We start from the raw sequence: 25055 nt of genomic DNA on the forward strand, positions 1-25055 counted from the left end.
ACCATATTCAGAGAGAGTCCCATGACTAATTTTGAGCTCTGTATATAAAATTATTGTGCATATGTGAAATTGTGGACATGCCACGAAATGCAGTATGTGTAACCAGAAACATATAATAATAGTTCTCAATGCACATTTCAGAAACACAAACGAGTGCAGATGCAGTAAGTGTGTAATCCCCAAAGTTCTCTTTCACTGAGTGAAAACAGAGGCCGTGTTAGACCAATGTGTTTGTTTTCTACTTCCAATCTAATGTGGGCGCATCATTACGAACTCCTGTCTCCAAGAAAGCCCAATCAGGCTTCTCTCATTGCCGCCTGAACAAAAGCAGACATTTATTTCAAATAAACTCCGCATTTCTCAATTAATGAAACTACCACGTTTCTACACCCCTCAACTCACTGCTAGTGGCACACACACACATACACAAGGACATATGCATGTCTTTAAGTTTACTTAAGCTCCAGATCATTAGCGAGATGGCAACGGGGCTATAATTTGGCAGCAAAATAAAAGAATAATCATGTTTCTGCGGGTAATTTAGGCCGAGGGAAACAATAAAGCGAATCACTTTGATTTTCCTGCTTATTTATTTTTTGTTTTCTTGGCCAGCTCCGTCGACACGGAACACCAGCTACTTGGAGTCATCGGTAAACATTAAATACGCTAACGTAAGCAGTGGCACGTCCACAGACGTATGTGCGCACTCTGAAACAGGATTTCGAGAGAATGGAGCTAAAAAAAAACACCCTCTTGCTCTTGGAAAGTCCCATTCCGTTAATGCAGCGTTTGCGGAACGGGTGATAAAAGCAGGGAGATTAGGAATGTGATGGTGCTTCTGTTCTTCTGGAGAATGGACGCCTATATCGCATTCCCTCCACACAGGAAACAGAGAAAATCTGTTAACAAAACTAAACATTGTGAACAGGGGATGTGGAAGAAGTAGAAAGGGGAAAATCCCTCAATGCATACTGTTTTAAAAGGGGTAATTTAGACAACTTAGAGAGTTGTTTTGCTTCTGAAGTAATCAAGGCCTTCGGTCTTTCCACATGCTGATGAACTGATGGTGTGGATTTGAGTTTGATTGGCATGAGTCTGCCATGGTGGGGGACAAAGAGGGGTAGAAGTGTTAAATGAAGTGTTGAAATAGTTTGAATTTAAAGGCCCAGCACAGTATTTTTCCCCCATACTCAAAATTTACCAGGAAGTCTATGATTATCTTTACCTGACTCAGCTTCTGCACAATATGTACTGAGGAGTACCTAAAATGACCTCTGAGGATTTAAAATATAGTTACACTGCCCCCTAACCACTGTTTAGAAAAGATACTTTATTTGGGGTAATCTTTGAGGTCATACTAGGGCTGAAAAATTCATTTTGTTTAACAGTTTATATCAGAATCGCAATTTGAAAGAATGCAATTTTCAAATCACAAGAGCTGCAGTTGCATCCTACATTATTCAGCACTGTCTTAAGTTTTAAATGGAGAGATGTACACAAATAACACAGAGCTTGTGAACTGCCGGTCTGGCACATTGCAAGCCTCAAGTCTAAAAAATGGATGTGCTCATCTTCTTGAGGGAAAACAGGGCCTGGAGCTTAATTTATATCAAGATAAAGGGATTAAAATTGCTGGTCAGAAAAGTGGCAATTACAGCAAATCACAGACTACATTAGACTGCAGGGGTTCCCAACCTTTTGCAACCTGCAGCCGACAGAAACGACCAAAAAAGTTTCAGTAGCCCTCAAGATTTAACCTTTTAGATGACAGATGATCTTGTTTGGCTGCTACCAAGTAGTGGATGTCAGGCCTGAAGAGAGGAAAGCAGCAAATGGACTTTCGATAAATATTTGCTAGGTGACAGTGTAAAGGTTCATCAGTTCTCATGCTTGTGAAGCCCAGCACCAAGTATTTACTGCTGTATTTTCTTCATTTCATTTAATGCTTGTTTTTCTCTGTTCTGCTTGTAAATGGCCTAGTTTTAGGATCTTACCTTTTGAAAGAGCTTCTAACCACTTATCCATGATCAAGGAGTTCCACATGATTGTAAAGTGAAACATTTCACATTGACATGCATTTAAAAATATAAGCATAACTAGCTAGCATTTTGCCAGAACAATCTTTGTGAATAAAATATAGCTTACAGAGCTGTTCCTGAAGAAAAATAGTCAGGTCTGTTTAGGTCAGCACTTTCTTTATTTTCACCTGTTAATTTCATATTAGCATGATTAGATGCTGTGACAGATTGCTTGCCAAGTTTATGGCACTTCCTGTGCTAGCACAGTGCTGCTCAGATTCACAATTAGAGTCTTGCAGTCAGCTGACGCAGGAAATGTGGATACAGACACAATTGTTTTGGATTTCCTAAGTGAAAATAAGGTAGCACATCCTCTACAGAGAAGAAACATACATTTGCTTGTATATTCTGCAAATTGCACTACTTATTTGCTGAGTTAACATGTTATTGTGAACTGCACTGCCCTCCAACACATCTCAAAGCACTTTGAGGCAAGTGTGTGACAGAGGCATGCAGTTCTGGCCATAAGTGTCCCTTTCTTTAGCCTGTTAAGTACAAAACCAGGATACTAAACGTGTCTTGGATTGACTATATTTGGGGTAAGGGGAAACTAGTTAAATTAGATTTTCTGTCAAATTATTCCTTTATTCCGAACGATTAAAGTAATCAGATTCCAAATCAGTCTATGAGTTTGTTACCTTGTTGGCAAGACTGCCCTGTTCTTCCTGGAGTGCAGGTACACCTCCCAGACACTGGGTGGCACTGTCCTCCCTCCCCACAGGAACATGTTTTCGCACAGTCCTTCCCATAGTGCCCAGCTGGACAGCCTAAAACACAAATGAAAACGCCAGAGTATACCATTTTCTAGGGATGCATCAATACCATTTTTTGACTGTGTATGAGTACATGTTTTTAGTACTCGCCGATACTGATTTTGATACCATGTAACCAAAGTACAATAAAGGAGTTGTTGGTGTAAATGAGTGCAATGTTCCTTAAAATTATCACTGCATTAAAATCTACAAAAATCTAAAAAAGCTATGTTATATTAGTTACCTTGGATTGAGTAGTGCTACACTGGAGAAGAGCAGGTTTTTGTTGCGTGTTAGAAAATCGCTTCTGTATTGCCACGAGTAAAGAATGTTTAATAGTTTTGATCCTCATCTCTCTCTTTAAATAACAGTCTCTGTAGTACAGTTATAGCAGGAATCACATCCAGAGCTAATGCAAAAAGCTCATATTTTGAGTTTTTGGAGTCTTTTTTTTTCTGGTTGAGCTGTAGCTGAATGTCTTGTAATGCCAGGCAGTATTGAACATGACCATGAATTTGCAGATTGATGTTTTTTTATAAAAAAAAAAAAAACAGCAGCCTTATGCTAGTTGTTTAAAGCAGCCATTCAAAAACTTTGCTGTGAAACTGAAGTGAAGAACAGAAAATATTATCATTTAATCGGACATAACATTAATATGCACTATTGGGATTGAGAAAAATGTTTCATTTTCGACAGTTATCCAAATCATTTGACACCACAGCACTGGGAAAGCCACAAAGATCTAATCATTAGCCAAGCCTCCTGCAGTCAGCTCATCCAAAAACTCTAATTTGGCTTAACCCTTCATCTGGCTGAATGTCTGAGTGGTGTGTTCTTACTGGTACTGCAGTTGGCTCCCAAGAACCCTGGTTGGCATAGGCAGGCACCGGTCTTGAAATCACAGCGTCCTCCGTTGGCACAGCGGCATCTCTTTTTACAGCCGGGGCCATAGGTGCCCTCTCTGCACTCTGATGGGGAAACACACACGTATACACATTTTATGGCCTGATTCAAGGCAAAGCATCCAGTTGTGAACTTCATTTCAATGTTAGTGAATATTTTACGTTGAACTGACATTAGCTGCTCTTAGTCTAGACTTATTCTGTGTCTAAAGAAACAGATGCTAAATCTGCTTTAAACAATTGTGATTATCAATTTTTATATTATGTTTAGTGTCATGATAACAAATATTAGACCATATGTAATCAATAACTTGTACAATACTGTACAATTCTGTAAAGCCTGAGACCACATTCCATTTAATTAAATTTCCAGTAAAAATGACCATTAAGAACAGGTTATTTATTGTTCAGTGAGATAAAAAAAAACAGAAAACATAGAAGGAAATTAATTATGCAGAAACTTCAACAACTAAATACAATATCATTTTTTTCAGTATTTAGTGTGTACACACTTTGCTTTCAGTTGTTCAAAGAAATTTGCAGGGATGTTTTTATACACCACCAAGTTCAGTCTTAGAAGTTGGTTTCATTTTCTGCTTCTTATGATTCAAGTAATCCCAAGTACAAATTTGGACTCATCAGACCATAATTCCCTTAATCTACACAGTTTCTGTGTTTTAGTGCAAATTATCTTCTTATTTTGTCTATTTCCTTTTCTCAGTAACAACTTCTTAACAGCTACACATCCTTACAGTCCATAGTGTTGAGCTTTTTCAGATATGAACTATAAGAGGAGTGTGATTTTCTCCTTTCTCCTAAAGCTGAAAGATTTAAGTACTGTTAATCTGATGGTGACACATTTTGTTGGGAGGACAAAGCTGTAACTCGTTGGTTTTAAGATTGGAAGGACAGACATGGTGGTAATTTGCACAAAAGTAAACAGGGAACAAATCAAATACTAACAGATTTTACATTATACTTAGTGTCACTTAATGCTTTTGCATGATTTTCTAATTCTTCCTGTTTTGACTGGAAATGAATGAAGAGTGGTCTCTGACCTTTGCACAGTCCTGCAAATTGTTTATTACATGTTTAATACACCGACCAGCCACTTCATTAAGTACACTTTCTTGTACCTACACTCACTGTCTATTTTATCAGCTCCATATCCAGGTATTATTTGAGTGGTGGGTGAGTGATATATGATTTTTGTTTTTTAATACTTCAGTGTCACTGCTGGACTGATAATAGTCCACCAACCAAAGATATCCTGCCAACAGTATCCTGTGGCCAGCGTCCTGTGACCATTGATGAAGGACTAGAGGATGACCAACACAAACGGTGGATGAGCTATTGTCTCTGACTTTACATCTGCAAGGTGGATCAACAAGGTATAGTGGACAGTGAGTGGACACAGTGTTTAAAAACTCCAGCCGCACTGCTGTGTCTGATCTACTTGTACCAGCACAACACACACTAACACGCCACCACCACATCAACATCACTACAGTGCTGAGAATGATCCACCACCCATATAACACCTGCTCTGTAGTGGTCCTGTGGGGGTCCTGACCATTAAAGAACAGGGTAAAAAGGTGTTAACAACTTACGCAGAGAAACAGATGGACTACAGCCTGTAATTGCAGAACTACAAGGTGCATGTATCTGGTAAGTAGAGCTGATAAAATGGGCAATGAATGTAGAAACAAGCAGGTGTACTTAATAAAGTGGTTGGTCAGTGTATACTGCTGTGCTATAATTTACTGGCTTACTGAGTTGGCAGTGGCTGCCATAGTAACCAGGTGGACAGGTGCACCTGCCGGTGACATGGTGACACAGCTGATAAGGTCCAGAACACAAACACACCCGAGAGCAGTTCAGTCCATACCGGCCCTGCATACACGCTTCAAACAGAGAGACAGAGGGGGAAAAACACAACAGGATGAGATTACAAGCATGGAATCTGCACATTATTATAAATACACATTTCTCTGACTACAGGTAGCTCTTGACGGTCAGTCTAGATTTAAGTTTGAGGTCAGAAGGGTTGTCACAATACACTTGTTTGCATGGTTCTATTTAACACAAATCATGATAGTCCTGGCAATTTTTTACCCATGAACATAAAAAACAGCTCTTGGACCTGGAAAAAATGGTTTGGCTAGCCTACCTTGAAAGAAGCTGAAGTTAGCTTCTTCCACTTATTTTCTGTTCCTACTTAAATGGTGCCTGAGGCAAATTTGAGTAAGAGGCCTAGGCAAATAAGAAGCTAACTTCAGTTTTGTCTACCTTGGATGGTTGATTAACCAACCTGTTTGAAATTGCAAGTGGAGAAAATGAGCTTTAGCTGGATTAGGACCCAAGTGAACTCGCAAACATCTCCTGTTGGGAACACTTTGGTCTTCCAGCCGAATACAGTAATGATGGGCAACGAGTGGTAGATTGAATGCTGACAGTGTGCCTTCACCATGAGAGAATCAAATATCCGTGCCATTATCTCAATTCTGAAGACAGCCAAATGTCTCGAAATGAGGAGAAACTCAGCAGCTACTTCTCCAAACAGGATTCAATGAGCCACCAAGTGCCGAGTCTGAACACTCCAAACAAGAAACTCCAACAGTGACAGCTTCTAATAGCTAACTGGTTGTAAAGTCCACCTCTATTTGGAGTCCAATTCTATTTAGTTGTAGAATCAGCTGTAGAGTCGTACTGTAGAGTCCATCTTTATTTGGAGTGTGGAATCCACCTCTATTTGGTTGTGGTGTCCACCTCTATTCAGTTGTGGAGTCCCCCTCTATTCGGTTGTAGAGTTCACCTCTATTTGGTTGTAGAGTTGACTGTGGAGTCCACTTTTATTTGGTTGTAGAGTCAACCTCTATTTAGTTGTGGAGTCTCCCTCTATTTGGCTGTAGACTCCCCCCTCTGTTTGGTTGTAGAGTCTTCTCTGTTTGGTTAAAGAGTTCACAATTATTTGGTTGTAGAGTCCACCTCTGATTGGTTGTAGAGTCCACCTCTGTTCGGTTGTAGAGTCCACCTCTGTTTGGTTGTAGAACCCCCTCTATTCGGTTGTAGAGTCCCCCTCTATTCAGTTGTAGAGTCCATTGTAGAGTCGACTGTAGAGTCCACATTTATTTGGTTGTAGACTCCACCTATATTTGGTTGTGGAGTCCCCCTCTGTTTGGTTGCAGAGTCTTCTCTGTTTGGTTAAAGAGTTCACAATTATTTGGTTGTAGAGTCCACCTCTGATCGGTTGTAGAGTCCCCCTCTGTTTGGTTGTAGAACCCCCTCTATTCAGTTGTAGAATCCCCCTCTATTCAGTTGTAGAGTCGGTTGTAGACTCCACCTTTATTTGGTTGTGGAGTCCCCCTCTGTTCGGTTGTGGAGTCCCCCTCTGTTCGGTTGGAGAGTCCACCTCTATTTGGTTTGAAAGTCCACCTATATTCGTTTGTACAGTCTTCCTCTATTTCGTTGTAGAGTCCACCTCTATTCCGTTGGTGACCCCCTATTTTGCTGGGAGTGGTGAGCCATATTGAAAATCCCTTCTCACAGTCATTTAACACACGTTTGCCAAATGCATGTGTGAAAAATAATTGTGTCAGTTATCCCCCAACAAGCTCTGTTCTGAATTTTTAGAATTACAAAAAGTAAATAAATGAATAATTAATAACTAAGCTATGTTAGCATTCATTTTTGATTCTGTTGAAAAAATGTATTATATTACGTTGAAAAAACAGCAATAAGTATAGTATCATGAAATTTGTCTATCGTTGCACTCCTAGATGTCAGTGTCACGCACTATTGCACACTCTCATGTCAGGGGTGAGTGAGAAGACTGCAGTCAGCATGTCTGTGTGTGTATGTGTACGCTGTGATGGCATGTGTGAGTGATAAGCTTTGACTCCAGACTAAAAGAGAGTAATTAGACTGTTGTCATTAGGCATGTCTGAAGCAGTGTGTGTGTGTGTCTGCTCCACTGTAGAGCTCTTATCCGTGCACAGACAAAAACAAAGCCTGCTGTTTAAGTTGGCACTGCGCACTAACCTTTATCAGATGTTTTAGATCCATGGAGAGAAAGAGAGAGGGGTAGGGGTGGGGTAGTGATGAAAGCAGCCTAAGGAGTCTGAGTGAGTATTTGGCTCATTCGTTGTTATATTGTACAGTAAGAAAACTAACAGAACAACTAGAGAGACGAATGACAGCTTCTACTAATCATTTAAAGGTCCTGTATCATGGAAAACAACACTTTTATTAAATAAGAGAGTTAACATAATATGTAAACATTGCTGAAGTTTCAAAATATATAGTTAACTTTGCAGTCCATACAGGCCATAAATGGAGAGTAAGCTGTTTTTGTGATGTCATACATTCACCTATTCAGTCTAACACAGTTTAGTATAGATTAATACAATGATGAACAGATGGATGTGTTGATTGATGGCTGCACTAAAGGATGGATTTATGAATGGATGGGTGAATGAAAAGGGTTGATGAATGAATGAATATAAAAATAAAGAGAGGAATTCTCACTTTTCTCGCAGCTGCTCCCCATATATCCTGCTGGACAGCCACACCTGCCGGTCACATGATCACAGGCCATGCCCTCTGGACACTCACACACCTGCGAACAGTTTTTGCCGAACCAGCCAGGGGAACAGGCTGAAACACACACACAGAGGATTACTGACCAAAGCATCTATTTTGATCTATTTAAACCCAAGTCAATAATGGAGATAATCAGCTAAATATTTACAAAGTCATCATTTAGGGTACTTTCTATTGGGAGGTGGCTGTCCCTCATTTTGGATTTAATGAGTCCTAAAGGTTGAAAAGTAGTGTGTATCCTTACGTGTCACCACCAAAACTGCAATTAGGTAAACCTTTTCTGTTTTAATGAAATATATCATGATTTTTTGTGTGTACAACTGCTCAAAGCTGTGTACATGTACACCAGCAATGTGAACTTACAAGTTATGTGTTTTTCAGTGTATGTGTGTATGTGTTCTTTAGTGTGTGTGTGTGTGTGTGTGTGTGTGTGTGTGTGTGTGTGGTTGTTCATGCACACTACTTACACTTGTTGCAGGTGAGCCCTGTCCATCCTGGCTCACACACACACTGGCCTGTTGCATGGTGACAGGAAGTGCCATGGTCACATTTACACTTCTGTTCACAACCCTGACCATAGAAACCAGCTGGACAAACTGAAACAAACACATACATAAATATATTTACATATATACAAATAAAACACAACTTTCTTCTAATGCAGATTTGATGAGCTTGACTTTTTCTGTGTTTGCTTTTTGTAAAAACATATATAAAAGTTTCCAAAAGCACTACCAGCAATCTGGAATACCATGCTGGACAGTGCTCACAAGAGACCTGTGCATAAATCAATGAGCAGCAAACTAACAAAAGCAATAGCAAAACTGAAAGCTCCAGCTCCCCTTGAGAACCTCCACTGTAACAAGAATATACAAGCTTTGAACAAGAGGAAAAGGCTACAATCACTGAGGGGTTGGAACCACTGACTGTGTATACAATAAAGGAATCAGATATTTAACAGACTTGGACTTTAGACTATAATCATTTTGCTTTGAGTGACCCAATACCTTAATTAAATTTATTTCATTAAAAATATTAATAGAAGCAATAATAACAGCTCCAAAACTTTGCCAAATGTTTCAGTAGTGACTGTTTTGACAAATGTATCTCATTTTTAGCAGAACTTCAGAACAGAACACCAATACATGACTTGCAAACACAGCTTTGCACAGCTGTACACACAATAAAAAATAATTAAAGCACAAAAAAGTTTACTTCAGAAAATATGTGTTTCAGTAGTGACAGTTGTAATTAAGGGTTTATGTTTTGGGACAGCTGCCTCCCAATAGAAAGTACCTTATAGGTTATGATTTTGTGTATATTTAGCTAATTACTATCTCAATTAATGCCTTGTGCCTAGCTTTGTGTTTCGGTAGTGACATAAAAACGTGGGACAGTGTTTGAATGAAGGTATTTAAAATGAAACACATGATAAATCCAAATATTTCAACTTCAAAAGAAATCAAAAAGATCTTATAAAATACAAATATTATTTTCATAAGTTGAAATTCAGGGGTTAGTGTTTGGGACAGACAAAAAAGTAGCCTATAAATGAAGATTTTGTACATATTTAGCTCATTACTATCTCAATTAATGACTTATTTATTCAGATCATAACATAATTGTATATGTTATCCTTATATTTAAGGTCTGAATACTTGATTATTAAATACGTCAATGATTAAAATTGGAACCTGTGTTCACTCTATGGAAATAACTTGATTATCAAGTCATATAATGTTGCTGAATTACTTAATGTATTAAATGAATGTTGAAGCTTATTTTGAAACAGATTACGTCCAAACTCAAATCCAAACTTTTACATGGCAGTGCATGGTGTTACTGGTTGTTTTGAATAAAGCAGGACTCTATCAGCTCATTGCAGACTTGTAATAACAGAACCTGTTAAAGTGCTCAAGTCTGGAGTGCTCTCCGCAGACTAATAAATGAATATCACTGCACCTCTGTGCATTTTCACAGAACGGTCACGCAGCCTCCTGCTGTAAGGCGTCACGGTGCACGATGCTGATGGTAATCTGCAGTGGAAAAGGCGAGCTGGCCTGAAGTGTGTTATCCTACAGAAACACTCTCCGCTTCACTGCTTTCACGATTAGCCATGTGATTAGAGCTGATGGAGAGAAGAGAATATGGAGAGAAAGTCGTGGGAAAGCCAGAGAGAAAAATAGTCATCTCTGGACTATACTGGACTATAAAAAGAGAGAAAGAGAAAGGGAAGGAACCAGAGAGATCTTTATAGGACCTCTCACCAGATTCATTTAACTACTAGGAAAGATTGCATGAGACGAGTTTACGCACTAAACAACTGAGCATCCCCCCGCAAGTCCTCTTTAAAAAGCATCGTACCCCAATAAAAACATGGATGCACTTATCCCTCATACTGACGGACTTAATGAGATTTGCCTGAGGGAATTTCCCCTCTCTCTCACACACACACACACACACACACTCTACCCCAATTCACCCACATTTCTGTCTCTCTCCAGCTGCACAACACCACAAAGAGTTGGAATGAATGGTTTCAACAATATATAAAACCAATTAGTTTGCAGATACATGTATAGAATGATTCCAGTATGATGCTGCTATTCTATGACTACAGTGGTTTCTCAGATTAACCATTAACAGACAAATGCATAAATGTTCAGTTAATGCTTTCGGTGAAAACGCTAATTTAATTCCGGTAAACAATTGAAAAGGCGGTGTTTTTAATTCAACTTCGTGACTTTTTTAATTGCATGCATGAGAGCGCAAGTGCGCAACTTCTTTTGGTAGCCCCACTTATAGATGCACAACTCAGACTCCAACTCTCAACTAGGACAGGGCAATATCTAAAAATAATAAGCACAAATTTTTCACGATTATTGATCATATCAGCCCCCCCAAATACACAGGGTCTGCTGCAGCTTTGACTACTTTCTATTCTATTTTTTAGGTCAAATCCTTTTTTGTGCTGTAATAAAAATCACATTTTAGGTAATACAACACTGAACAACCCGAACATCTTTCGAAAAATACTTCACCTGATGTTTTAAATGTTTGTCACTACCTGATCTATCCTGATCCCCTGTACATGTGCACCACTGTCACACATACATAGAGAACATTACATTTAGCAGCACCAACCCATCTGTACTGCATACGTTTAAGCATTTAACCTCAGTCTAAAATTATAGTTGAGCCCCAACAAAACAACCATATTTTTCAAGAGTAATTACTGGTGTTTTTTCTCTCTTTTCTGCTTAGTTGGCAACCTGTCCTACATGTTTATCAGTGAAAACACAGAGCTTTAAGGTGTGATTATCTGCCTGAGCAGTTTTGGGAAGATATCTTTCTTGTGGTCTCAAAAAGCTTCCTGTTTGCCTTAAAAATAAAAAAAAAAACTGTGCATTAAAAATAAAACCAGGCGGTGATGCAATATGGTCTCTCTATAGCCTATTTTACAAAAACAATACAAAAAAATGTATGTTTTTTTATACCTTATTATTATTATTTAATTAATAGTATTTTTATACCTTGCAATTCTGTTCAGTCAAACAGAGTAAAGTCGGCATATACGGACTTCAGTACAACAAATATTGACTTTTTCACCTTTGTTTTGGTAGCCTATGTGTCTCCACCTCTACTGGGGAAGTGGTTGTGATTGTGTTACTGTGTGTTTGAAATGTGCTAAAATCACACAGTGTAAGTCTGGCGGAAATATGCCAAGGTGGAATGTTTAAAAAGACCAGCAACATTATGTTTGACTGTCACACTGTTGGAAACAGTTCTCTGTGTGAGCAGACCCTCCTTCACTACCAGCTTGAGTCGTTTGTTTATTAGCGCTGCAACATACACTAGGTTTATGTCACATGGTGTCAGCTGGTATCAAAAGTTGGTATGAGTGCATTTTGTATGCGTATGAGTAAATTTGCACGGTATTGGGCCGATGAAGTTATATTTCAAAGTTTGCCAAAATTTGCACCTGTAGTAAAAACTAAATAAATAAGTAAATAAGGGAATTTAGATGTGTCTGAATTGAACTGTAGATGAACTGTAGATGAGAAAGACTGAGAAAGCTGTACAACATTGAGATTAAAGTTGTAAAAGAAATAATATTCAGAGTGGCTCATATTTCAAAAGTGATCAAAATCTCAAGGCAGATAACTTCTGTTGTAAATATTTACAGTACATCATATAATGTATTTTTTATCATATGATAACCATAAGTAGTTGAAATATCAAATAAAATACCTAAAAAATAACACGTGGTGGATTTCCTGGACAATGAATAAACCTTGTCCTGGGCTACATTTCCTTTCAGTGGAGAACCATCCTTCAGAATGTCGTGTAGTGCAAGACTAGGCTTAATCCCTGTTTGGGAAACCAACCCATAGTGTCTAGCTTATAGTACTGAAAACTTTCTACAAGGACTGCACAATATGGACATAAAATGCAACGTTTGATATTTATGACTGAAATAGTGTTTCTGACTGAATCTGCAAAAAATAAAAAATTGGGTAAAGTGTAAAAAAACAAAACATGAATGAAATACTACTTTTTACTGAAATAGTAGTTTTTTGTAAATATTCAATCATTCCAAATTTGATGCCTGTAATACTTTACAAAAAAAAATTGGACAGACACATGTTTACCACTGTGTTACATCACCTTTCCTTTTAACAGCACATAATAATCGTTTGAGGACTGAGAATACCTATTCGTCCAGTTTTGAAAGTGCAACCATATTGTCATATTTTGAGCGTAAAAAGACTCGCATTTTCACTGGGAGACAGTTCTGAACTGCATGCAGGTCAGTCTAGCAGCTGCACTCTCTGATTTGCAGCCATTCTGTTGTAACACATAAAGAAATTGGCTTGGCATGGTCATGTCCATTTCAGATGAGTTCGAGCCCAGAGAAGCCGGAAGTGTTTCTGCATGTTGTTGACATATGGCTTTCAATTTGCATAGTACAGTCTTATGTTGCATTAGTATTACATTATTGCAGTGACAAACTTGCATTTTTTCAGAATATTCTGAAGCCTATGTGGTGATATCCATCACAGAAACATACAAGGTTTAGAACCCATACAGGATATTAGTTAAGGATAAAGTAGTTTTTGAGCTGTGCACACGTGTACTTTGTAATTGTCTCTTTGGCAGAGGGGTTAAGTCACTCGCTCTACATTCAAGAGTGGTATACGGTTGTAAGCAGAGTTGGAGCCCGGCTAACAATAGTATACTACCATTAGCCACAGCTTCTAACACTATATTCCTTCCAAAAGCAATCATGCTACTCATGCTGTACATGGGTAATGTAATTTGATCCATTCTGTCTTGCCAGGACGACGTGCTCACTGAAGAAAGATGAATCATGCCTCTCTACTTTCTACAGCATAAAGGCTATTACTAGCTTTGCAGTTGATGCAAAACTTTTGAATGGCAGTGTATGCTCTCTTTTCTGCACTACTATAACGATGACAGGGTGTGTCGTAGTGCTGATGATTGCTTGGGAAGTGAAGGTTTGGGACAGCTGGTTACAGTCGGGTCATTAACGGAGATCGCTGAGCTATTTTGAGGGCAAGACTGGCCATGAGGCCGGAGATGAGACTGCAGCACACCCCGTTTTAACAGGGCCGCAGCAGTAGCTTGTGCGTTGTGGTGAGAGTGGGCATTGCTACGGCATCCACACACTCTCAAAATAGTGTGTGTGAGAAAAAGAGAGAAAGACACATCTGCATACAGTTCGTCCCATAAAAAACCCTGAGTACATCCTTCAGTGGCAGCAGGGTACATAGTCACCAAGGCTACAGTTCCAGAGTGAGCAGGGCAGGAAAACAGGGTTTCATTATTCACAGCATGCCATTAGAACAGTACAGAAAGCCGACTGTGGCTTTTTACTGATCTGCACCCCAACAGCCCCATTCCCAATACTCTATTCTACCTAGGGCTTGAGCAATTATTCAACACTGACAATGCAGACAGTAAAAAAAAATCATTTACAAAGTGGCGTCTAATGACTTAACCTACAGAGGGCAATTCACTTATACTGTCGTACGGAAGCTTTTTCCTAAAATGAAGGATAGTCACACACAACATATGCAAGTCTGACAAACACTATATAGACAAAAGTATTGGCACACCCCTCCTAATTATTGAGTTCAGGTGTTAATGCCATGATTTTTTTTTAGGGGTTGACCTAGGCCCCTTAGTTCCAGTGAAGGGAAATCTTAATGCTTTAGCATACCAAGACATTTTGGACAATTGTAGCTTCCAACTTTGTGGGAAGGCCCTTTTCTGTTCCAGCATGATGCCCCAGTGCACAAAGCAAGGTCCATAAATGTTGGTTTCGAACAGACACACTCCAAAATCTTGTAGAAAGCTTCCTAGAAGAGTGAAAGCTGTTATAGCTGCAGGGGGGACCAACTCCATATTATTGTCTATGGATTTATACGATGTTATAAAAAAAACTGCCCCTGTGGGTGTAATGTGTAGGCGTCCCACTAATTTTGTCTATATAGTGTAGCTTTGAACAGAATAGGGCTGAAAGATTAATCGTTTTTATATCGAAATCGCAATTAAAGGCAATATATTTTTCAAATCCCAAGAGCTGCAATTTTCTTTAATTATAGACTACAGTCTTAAAATATAGTTCTTCAAGGTTCTTAAAAAGATGGCCCTTTAGTAAAGACAGTTATTCTATATAGAACCATGAACACTCAGACCCATTTGCATGCATAAAAAGTTCTTTGCATGATGAAATGGTTCTTCAGATTGGGGAATGTGTTGTATGTGGTTCTGTATAGCATCAAAAAGTGTTGTGGTATTGTTACTTTGTTGCTTGTTGATGTCAAGGTTATAATAACAGAAGAACATTTTGGTCCTATAGAGAACTCTGTCCAAAAAGGTTCTATATAGAACCATATACAACAATTCTCCATCAATCTGAAGAACCATTTCACCACACAGAGAGCTTTTTATACATGCAAATGGGTTGCTGAGTCCTTATGGTTCTACACAGAACCATTGTCTTTACTAAGTGTGTACATTAGCAAAAACATTGTTTTAAGTTTTAAGAGGGGAAACGGAACCTAATAAAAGTTTGGGAAATGCCCATAGATGAGGCAAACCAGTCAGAGGCAACCAAAACTCCATGTGTTGTGACATCACAACCACAGCTTACTGGCAGTTTGACACACTACGTTCAGGGGTCGAGCCTCAAGCCAAAAAACTCGGATGTTCTGGTCTTCTTGGCCAAAAAAAATCAGGCCAAAAAACTGCAATTTAAATTGCATTCGCAATATTAGCTGGAAAATTCGCAATTAGATATTTTCCACAGATCATTCAGCCCTAGAACAGAAGTACATGACGGTGCGTGTAACTGAACACTGAGGGAAGCTACTTTAGACAACAATTCCAACTCCCCCACAACACCCAGGGCTGGTTGCACTAACAGAGCTTTGTCTGCTGTACTTTCTGGCACAACTTTAAGGCCAGAAATATATTTAACGAGTACACATAGTAAACGCTTGGCCCTTCTGTACAAACTGACTGTGCGTTCTTATGTTACGTTATCTACTGTCATTCCAACAACCTCAACAGATAAACGTGGACAAGTAGAGGAAAGTGAGCTGCTTTACCTTTTCTTTTGGAACAGAAAGGCAATAATGTATCATATTTTTCATGTTTATGTAAGCCAACTTCGCATAAAACTCATCTGCTTGTCTGCTATGGCAGTTGAGAAAGCATGCTGGCAGTACAGGACCGATTGGACAGTCTTGGCTGTCGTTATGGCGCCTCTTGCTGTAACACTGACAATGCAGCGTTACATTCTGAAATGCGTCTTGACACATTTTTGAACGGCACTACAAAATCCTGTCTGTTACACCTATTGGTCGTAATCTGAATTTTCACTTTGACTTGGCATAACTTTTGTGCCTAGCTGGGAGCAGGCATAAAAAGTCAAATTCTAGATCTTTGCTAGCATCATGATATGTGCAGCACTTTAGCAAAGGAATAGCTTGTTTAAAGTGGTTAGTTTTTAGCCTAAATAAGGTAACACCTAACTTGTAACTTATGTGTATCAACAGTATGTGATTACTTAAGTGAGGCACCAAAAAGCAGACACATCACTTTGTTCAGAATGAGTTTAAAAAAAGCTGCCGGATGTCTGCAAGTTGTCTCGCACATTTTAAAACCAAACAGTTGTTTCAGAAAATGGCTTTTCGCTGTTTTCTTCTGTGTGTTTGGTGTCCGTCGTGTTGGATAAAGACCTCACCTTCAACACGCAATGACTAGAAGCACATCTAGCAATATAACAGAACAACAGAAGAAGCAGACTGCAGAGCTGTTCCTCCAGAGTTCATGTACCCCACGTGGAGAAATGTGAATATCAGGGGTGCGTCGAGATGGGGAGGATCACAAACCCCAAAATAATTTTTTGGATGGTCACAGTTCAAAAAAGTTGAGACACACTGTTCCGTTGAGTGCTGTCCTCCTGAACCAGCCAATGATGACCACTTTTTAAGATGTTAAGATGTTTCTCCATCAGTGTGACTTTAAGCAGACTCTATAACTTAATCAATATGCAAGTTTCATTGTCAGGAAGAGGTGTTTGAATGACATGCCAAATAATCATTCACTACCCGCTGTTTTGTGGCGGTGTGTAAGGGGAGGCATAAGTCCCACTGACGTACAGTGGGGTCCAAAAGTCTGAGAGCACTGGTAACAATGCTTCTATTTTGCATTACTTTCAATTAAATAGAAAGTTTTTCAATACAAATGATATTATCAGCATAACAATTTGAGCTCAAATTGGAATCTTTGAATGTTTACATGAATTTCAGAATTTTATGTTCCCCTTTTTGCTTAAATGACAGCATGCGCTCAAGCTGGCATGGACTAGGTGCGTTTGTACAAAAGCTTTTGATCAGTAGATCGAATCCAGCTGAGAGTCATCTGAACATGTGCTTCAATGGAAGAAATAGGACTAAAAAAGCCGACCTTTTTGTACAAAGGCTTTAACATGGTCAATTTCACAAATTGGCTTTAACTGTAATAGTGACCCAAAAATAGTGAGGGTTTTCAATATTTCTTCATTTTACTTGACAGTTTTGCTGGTGACATCCTGTACAAATAAAAATAATATGTGGCCACACCAGATTAACATGTGGGAATGAGATACTAACGCGAGTCCATGATTTAGTAAGGTGTGTCAATGAGACAGTTGAGATCATGCCTTATTACACTGTGGCCAAGGCTTAATTATCTTATTCTCATGCCTTACCAAGTCATGGCCACACATTAGGATCTCGTTTCCAAGCACAACTTAATCATCTCATTCCCACGTCTTAATAAGTCATGGCTACTCATTATTTTTATTTATACATCTGAGTGCCAGACTAGAGACTAAAAGCTGGACATTTGAGTAGGTCAAGATATATTTACAGAAATAATTTGTGTGACTATCGGCTTCTAGAAATTGCGTTGTTAGCAAGGTAATCAATGTTAGCCTTGTGGCTCCAGTACAAAACTAAAGAAGCAAAATGTGCACACCAAACCTGTCTTCTTGGTTGATATGCACAATATACTCGGAAAAACATATTGACATAATATGATCATTTATCTTGAGAGCAATAAATATTATCACACTGCCCCAAATAGTAATATGATTGTAATTAAACAGTATAGTATAATAATAGTATCATAATGATAGTCTCTCTTTCTCATTAACTGCTGAAAGTTCAGCCTTTAAATGAGCTTTGACAGCATTCATTTGGTGATCTCAATTTCCACGTGTCCTACATCCTCCCACATCAAAGTGTGTGTGTGTGTGAGCAAGTGGGCCACAGACAGACACTCGTTTAACAGTAATTACACCACGTCTGAGTCTGCACTTCTGAGTTACAAGGGTACACACTCATCCCGCTTTCCTATTAAAATACTTGCATCACCAGTGGTCCCTAATTTTCTCTCCTCCAGCTTCTGGGTAGAGCATGTACTGCAGATTTTATCACTTTCCCTACTCTAACACATCTGTACAACTACAGGCTGTAGCCCACCTGTGCACAGTTAACCAGCTGCACTCTCTCTCGTTCATCACTGATCAATTTCCGACCACAGGGCTGCAGCTGAGCAGGTATTATTTGGGTGGTGGATCATTCTCAGCACAGCAGTGACACTGACGTGGCACTGTGTGGTTCGAGTATATCAGAGTTTGCGGTTTTGCTAAGCTTTTACACACGTCACTGTCACTACTGGGTTGAGAGAGGTACACCACTTCAAAAACATCCAGCTGAGTGGCTCTGTGGTCAGAAACCGTTGACTAGAGGATGAAGCCCTAACACGAAATGCATGTAAATAAAAGAGCTACAGTCTCTAACAAGGTACAAGGTCCAATGAAGGGGTTGCTAATAAAGTAGCCCTTGAGCAAAGCCCCTAATCCCTAGAATGCACATGAAAAGGCTGCAATGTGTTCTTTTACGTTCTAGGTAAATGTGAGGTACAAACGACAACGTGGTAGATAATTATTTTGGGTAACTTGATGGTAAATTTCAAGGCAGTCTAACAAAACTGAACTGTCAGTTTACACCAAGGTGTGAAATGCAGGGGGTTGTCAAGGGGTTAACTGAAAGGAAGACCCCCTAATTAACCTCTTGACAAAAGAGGAGATGTATAAAATCTCAGTCAATGTGTGGAAGAGCTCATTATCAACTACAAAAGAGCATTTCCTGAACAATTGTTAAACTGTTAAATTGTGTTACCGTTGAATATTTTGTAGGCATCAGCACCTCTATGGTTAGTGAGTAAGCAGTCAGCCAACACTGGAGCAGCCAGCCAACATGGGACCCCACGAATACCAGGGGAAGTTTCGCATTCTGGTTTACACTGAAATGCCCATCGGGTTCTAGATATTAAAGCCCATGTCTGCTTCTTTTCATGATTTTCTTCTATTATCTTTAGCTTTTGTGATGTTTTTACTATGAACTGGCAGAGGACGAATGATCTTCTTTTCTGTTGAGAGAGTTTTGAAATGACTTTTTTGTGCTGCTTTCTTCAGTTTGATTTGAGCTGAGCGGGACTAAATTTTGCCTCGGTGATGTAAGATAATATGTATCTTTCAGCTAGTCACGTTTCTCTCCCTCACATAAAACTGTAATGTTAGGTTGTGTATGTGTATGTCAATCAGCACCCCTTGGAAAAGACCACCTGGCTGGTAGCCCCCAGGTAATTTGAGTTTGAGAGCCCCTAATCTATATGGAAAGAGGACCTGATAAAATGGACAATGAGTACAGATACAAGATACAAACAATGGCCAGTGAGTGTATATACACATTGACACTCACTCTCTCCTTCTGTGTCTTGATCTCCTCTTAGCTCCACTGATAAAGTATAGCAGATGCTTGCCTTGTTTTCCGTTGTCTGACTGTTGACTAAACGTGTTTCCATGGAGTATGCACTGCTGAAAGCACTGTGTGTGCGTGTGTGTGTGTGTGTGTGTTGCGTCTCTGTTGTGGTTTGGTTGTAAAGCAGTCCAGCTGAATGTGGCTGTCTCATTAAGAAAAGGATGCTGTCATGGATCCAGCAGTGCTTGTCAGTGTTTGTGTGTGTGTGTGTGTGTGTGTGTGTGTGTGTGTGTGTCTGTACGAGTGCACAAGATGCCTACTCATAGGCACTTACAACACACTCTGGCATTAATCTATCCAATACTGATCAGTAGGCATAGGTTTCTATAAGCTCAGTTCGGGACCCATTGTTATCATGTAGTGCCATTTAGAATCTTTGTGTTTTTGGTAATATTTTGCGTGAACCCTGCTACCGAACATAAGCCAAAAACATGCCGTGTCAGATGTCACAGCAGTACACAGATAACCATCACAGCAAATTCTCTTGGACTTTAAACAAATTCCACTGAGCATCGAGCAGTCAAGTTGGGGAGAGAAACACTTGTGTCACGCCCACAGCTCAGTAAGAGTGCCAATAAACGTCAAGTTCATTTTTACACTCTACTCAAATAGATTTATTGAAACACAACTCTTAAAATCATTTGTCACATTTGGCATCAGTTTACTGCCTTTTAACGAACTCACTTTTATCTAGAAGACTGACTTTCTCTGTGTAAATTTCAAGCCACATGTTCTCTACTGTGGCTTTCTGTGGTCTTGATATGGCTTTAATTAAATAAAGCAATGGGAAAATTGCGTTGAGCACTGCTGCGTGTCAGCGCTGGTGTATGTACCTTCATTCAATAACAATCGTCTCAAACTCAAATTTTGAACAATGTGTGAGCAACGTGATGCAGTACAATGGCCTTTACCCTCACTCATTTAATTCATATTGTTATTTTTAGATGATTACACAGGGGTAAATCAAATCATATTTCTTGTAAAGAAGTCATCTGTGTATGCATGTGAGTGCATTTATTACCTTACCATTTTGATTACATGTTATAATGATATGGAATATATTTGCATGTTATGCAACATTATACTGACATATATTGCAGAAAATATTTGTGAGAGATGTACAGTGGGTAGTGGATATATTGGTGTATTGGTATCAATGGGCATCCAGCTGATATCAGAAAATGATTGAATATCAGAGCAAAACCCAAAAGATGTGTATTGTGTGATGTGAGCAGTAGAGTGTTTGAAAAGTTTGAGCATAATAGCCTACTTTTAGATAGTCATCTTAAGTGCAGCATTTTAATTTAAAGTGGCTAATTTTAAAGCTTAGTGGTATTTAAAGAAGAAATATCATATAAATATTCTATATTGTAAAGGTTTCAGTATCAGTGTTGGTATTGTAAAAGAATATGTGCCATCTCTAGTGGGAAAATGGAAACAATGTTAGCAGAGTCACAAAATATTTTAGCATTGAGTGTGTATGTTATGTGTTTTACAGCTTACTCATTTCACAGTGTGCTCCTGTCCAGCCAGATGTGCAGCTGCACGTCCCGCTCACATGGTTACATCCTGCTCCATTCATACAGTCACACACTTGCTCACAGTCTGGACCATACTGGCCCTCAGGACACTCTGACATGGGAAAAATTGAGAATATTTTAAGATATGTATGATAACATATGGAGATCACAGTAATCAGTAATTAGAATGCTCAATATTGTCTACATGTCCAATACTATTAAAATATGCTGTATAACTCAAGCCAAAAAACAAAACATTTTTATTTTGTGTATACATTATCTTTTAATAGTATTGGGAATTTGCACTGTTTTAAGTCTTAACAGTCTGGGTTCCCTCTAAAAAATGCCCTGCCATACTCCAATTACTGTGCTAGCAGTACATGAAGATGTCCACAAGGTGGCAGCAGTTACATTCATTTTGATGTGGAAAGGTTCCTATGTAAACCTTTCACCATCCACAACCACTACCTCATGCTTACAAGCACTCACTGGCTCCACCAGCCCTACTGGTCAACTATTTAGGAGTAGACTGTAGTCCGTCTGTTGCCATGCATAATTTGTCAGCCACCCTCTGCTTCATTCATCACCCGCCAGTTTGTGATTACAGAGAATGGCTCGCACAAATTGTGCATGAACAGACAGACCACAGTCTCTAACTCCTGAGCGGAGTTACAGCTTAAAGTGGTCAGTGAGTGTATTTATGTAATGACATACGCACTGTAGATATACACTGAGGCAAACAGAGAGAAAAGTCAAGAGACATAACGTGAGTTTTAGAGAGAAAAGATGAAAAATCAGACACGAACTCTGTTTGCACTGTTCTCCAGTGTATCCAGGCTCACAGAAGCAGCGCCCACTGCTGGCCTCACATGATACTGCACTGTTAACGCACTGACACGGGTTGGCACAGCCAGGACCCCAAAACCCAGCTTCGCACACTGCAAACACATCATTACAGAAACGGATTAAATTACAGCTTACACTGTGCTTGAAAGTGTTTACATTCTTATAATGGTTGTATTTCAAGTTATAATGCTATAGATTATATAATACAGATTAAATCTGAAATCAGTGGTATTAATATTGAGTTTTTCCCCCAGTTACTGCAGTGGCAGCACTGGGGGAATTTATAACCCGCTAGCCCACACTTGGCATTGGAAGGGATAGATATTGGTCTCACAAAGCCCCTGGGCACACACAAGGGTATTGGTCTCAAAAGGCCCCCTCTAACCTGACACTCTGAACCTGCTGCAAAAAATTATGAAAACATAGACCTTCAAAATAACTTTAAAGCCTTGCCTTCTTGAAATAAAAGAGCTTGATGTAGCATGTAAACACTGTTACAGTTTCAAAACGTACCTTTCACTCTGCAGTACAGTCCATAGATGGAAACTAAGCTGTTAAAAAAGCTCATTTTGAATGTCACAAAAACTTGTGTATTTGCCTATATCCACCTATTTAGTTTACCTCAGTTTAGCCACGCCCACTCTTGCTGAAACATTTCAGGGTGTGGAGTGATTTATGGAGTGATTTCAGCCTAGGGTTTTTTTGAATGAGACACAATATAGGGCAGCCAATCAGAACAGCTGATCATATTTCTGTCTTTTTGAGTTACAAAAAAGCCTGTTTAATTCTAAGGGATAAAGAGAGGTTGGAAAATGCAAAAATTTTACTTTGCCTGTGTTCCGACAAACATCAAGGACAAATATTAATTACGAGAAAAATGTTGGGTATTGGCCCTTTAATAAATCACTCATGTTTGTTTATGCGCACTTTCAACAGTGCTGGAAAAAATTTAACGAAACCAAAATGATTTATTCTCAAATAAAATATATTTGGAAATATATTGTGTATACTGTCTCTCTAACCAATCACAGTTCTGTGAGCCTCTTGACCAATCACAGGTTAAGATATGTTTCTATAGGTTTTTGTTTAATGAATCAAAGTAAATAATAATGCAGGCCGATCTTTAACTGTCACTTTACTGATTTACCAATGGGCTTTTAAAAGGGCCCATACAGTTGTATGCATGAGTTTTAATGCCCCTGGTCAAATTACATGTTTTGCTGATTTTTTGAAGTGAAAAAAGTACATCTTCTACAGGTAACAGACTTTTTACTTTTTTCCAGACTTTTTACTTTGTTCCTCCCACAGCACATAAACAGTAATTCTGCGTTAAAATGTGAAGACGTGCGTTTTCTGTAGAGGACATACTTACTTTCACTTAGAAATTTAAAAAATCAACAAAATGTGTCATTTTTCCAGGGGTGCCCAAACTTTTGCAGGTGACTATCATGAAAAACCAAGCGGATGAAGGACTAGAGGTTGACAGACACAGACTGTGCAGCAACAGATGAGCTTTTGTTTCTAACTACTAGGTGGACCAACAAGGTAGGAGTGTCTAATAGAGTGGACAGTAAGTTTAAAAACTCCAGTGTCTTAAGTGTCTGATTCACTTATATCTGTGCAAGTGTCTGATTCACTTATATCTGTGCAACACACACTAACATGCCACCACCACGTCAGTGTCACTGCAGTGCTCAAAATGATCCACTACCCAAATAATACCTGCTCTGTGGTGGTCCTGTGGGGGTCCTTGCCACTGACAAACAAGGTAAAAGGGGGCTAACAAAGTATGCAGAAAACAGATGGACTACAGATTGTAACTGTAGAATTACAAAGTGCACCTGTGTGATAAAATGAACAAAAAGTGTAGATACAAGGAGGTGTGCGTAATTAAGTGGCTGGTTAAAAATGAATGCATTTATATATATGCACTTATTTAGCCTACAGCCATTTAGCCTCGCCCATTCACACTAAAGTTAAAAGGACCAACCTGGACTCCTTTTTGAATGCAGAGCAACCAATAAGAACAGAGCTCATTTACATACATCAGCCTTCAAGGCACAGAACCAAAACAGCTTGTTTGATTCTAAGGGATAAAGAGGTTGGAATGAAGGAATTATGGCTGGTTTTGGTACACAAACAAGCACAGTAAGTAGATAAAATACATAAACAGATAAAATAGATCAAATAAAATGTAGGATATAGGCTCATTAATACGCAAGTCATATTGGAATTGAAATATTCAGAATTACAATGACAATTCTAGTATCGTACGTTGTCAGGGGGGTCACGGTATCACTTCTCCATTCATACACAAACACACACACACTGACCTGTTGAGCAGTCATGTCCAGTGTATCCTGGTGGACACACACACTCTCCAGTCACAGCGTTACAGGCAGTGTTGGCATGGCAAGTGCAGGATAACCCACACCCTGGCCCAAAGAATCCTGCAGGACATGCTGTGACAGAAACAGGAACATGCAGCTCTGTCATATAATACATTAGAGCAAGAGTCCCTCACTGCAAACCAATGGAAGATTTTGGAACACTACCTTAACTGAAAGTGTTCTCAAAAACCTGTTTCAAAAATATCTAGATACAGGGCCACGAACAAACACATATGTTTATAGTTACTCAAAGTAACATGCATAATCGGAAAATTGTAAATTTTTTTTAAGAGTGTTAAAATATGAGCAAAAAACGCTCTTCTCTAGCCACTAGCATACACAGCACTAACATTAGCATTATAGCTTCCAATACAGCTAACGTTACATTGATAATAAACGTAACATTCAAAGTGATAATTGTAAAAATAGCATCAATTGTAAAAATATTATTTCAGCTTACATTCTGGTGCACTCATTGGTCATATACTAGTACTTAGTGACTGTATCTTCCCCTAAACAACTAACTAAGGCTTTTTATCCTGCAAGATAAAGTGTGGTTGCAG

General features: G+C 39.0%; 1 protein-coding gene across 2 annotated transcripts in view; it reads right to left on the reverse strand.

Moving 5' to 3' along the window:
- megf6 (multiple EGF like domains 6) overlaps positions 1–25055 on the reverse strand; it is a 117074-nt gene that overhangs the window by 14216 nt on the left and 77803 nt on the right. For both annotated transcript variants that reach the window (XM_036558675.1, XM_036558666.1), the window contains 8 exons: positions 24436–24564; positions 22063–22194; positions 21240–21368; positions 8802–8930; positions 8260–8388; positions 5505–5636; positions 3670–3798; positions 2717–2845 (listed from right to left, as the gene is read on the reverse strand). In XM_036558675.1, the coding sequence (XP_036414568.1) occupies positions 2717–2845; positions 3670–3798; positions 5505–5636; positions 8260–8388; positions 8802–8930; positions 21240–21368; positions 22063–22194; positions 24436–24564 (1038 nt within the window). The remainder of the gene's footprint in view (positions 1–2716; positions 2846–3669; positions 3799–5504; positions 5637–8259; positions 8389–8801; positions 8931–21239; positions 21369–22062; positions 22195–24435; positions 24565–25055) is intronic.

This window comes from Colossoma macropomum, unplaced genomic scaffold, assembly GCF_904425465.1.
Source record: "Colossoma macropomum unplaced genomic scaffold, Colossoma_macropomum, whole genome shotgun sequence".
Taxonomy (NCBI): domain Eukaryota; kingdom Metazoa; phylum Chordata; class Actinopteri; order Characiformes; family Serrasalmidae; genus Colossoma; species Colossoma macropomum.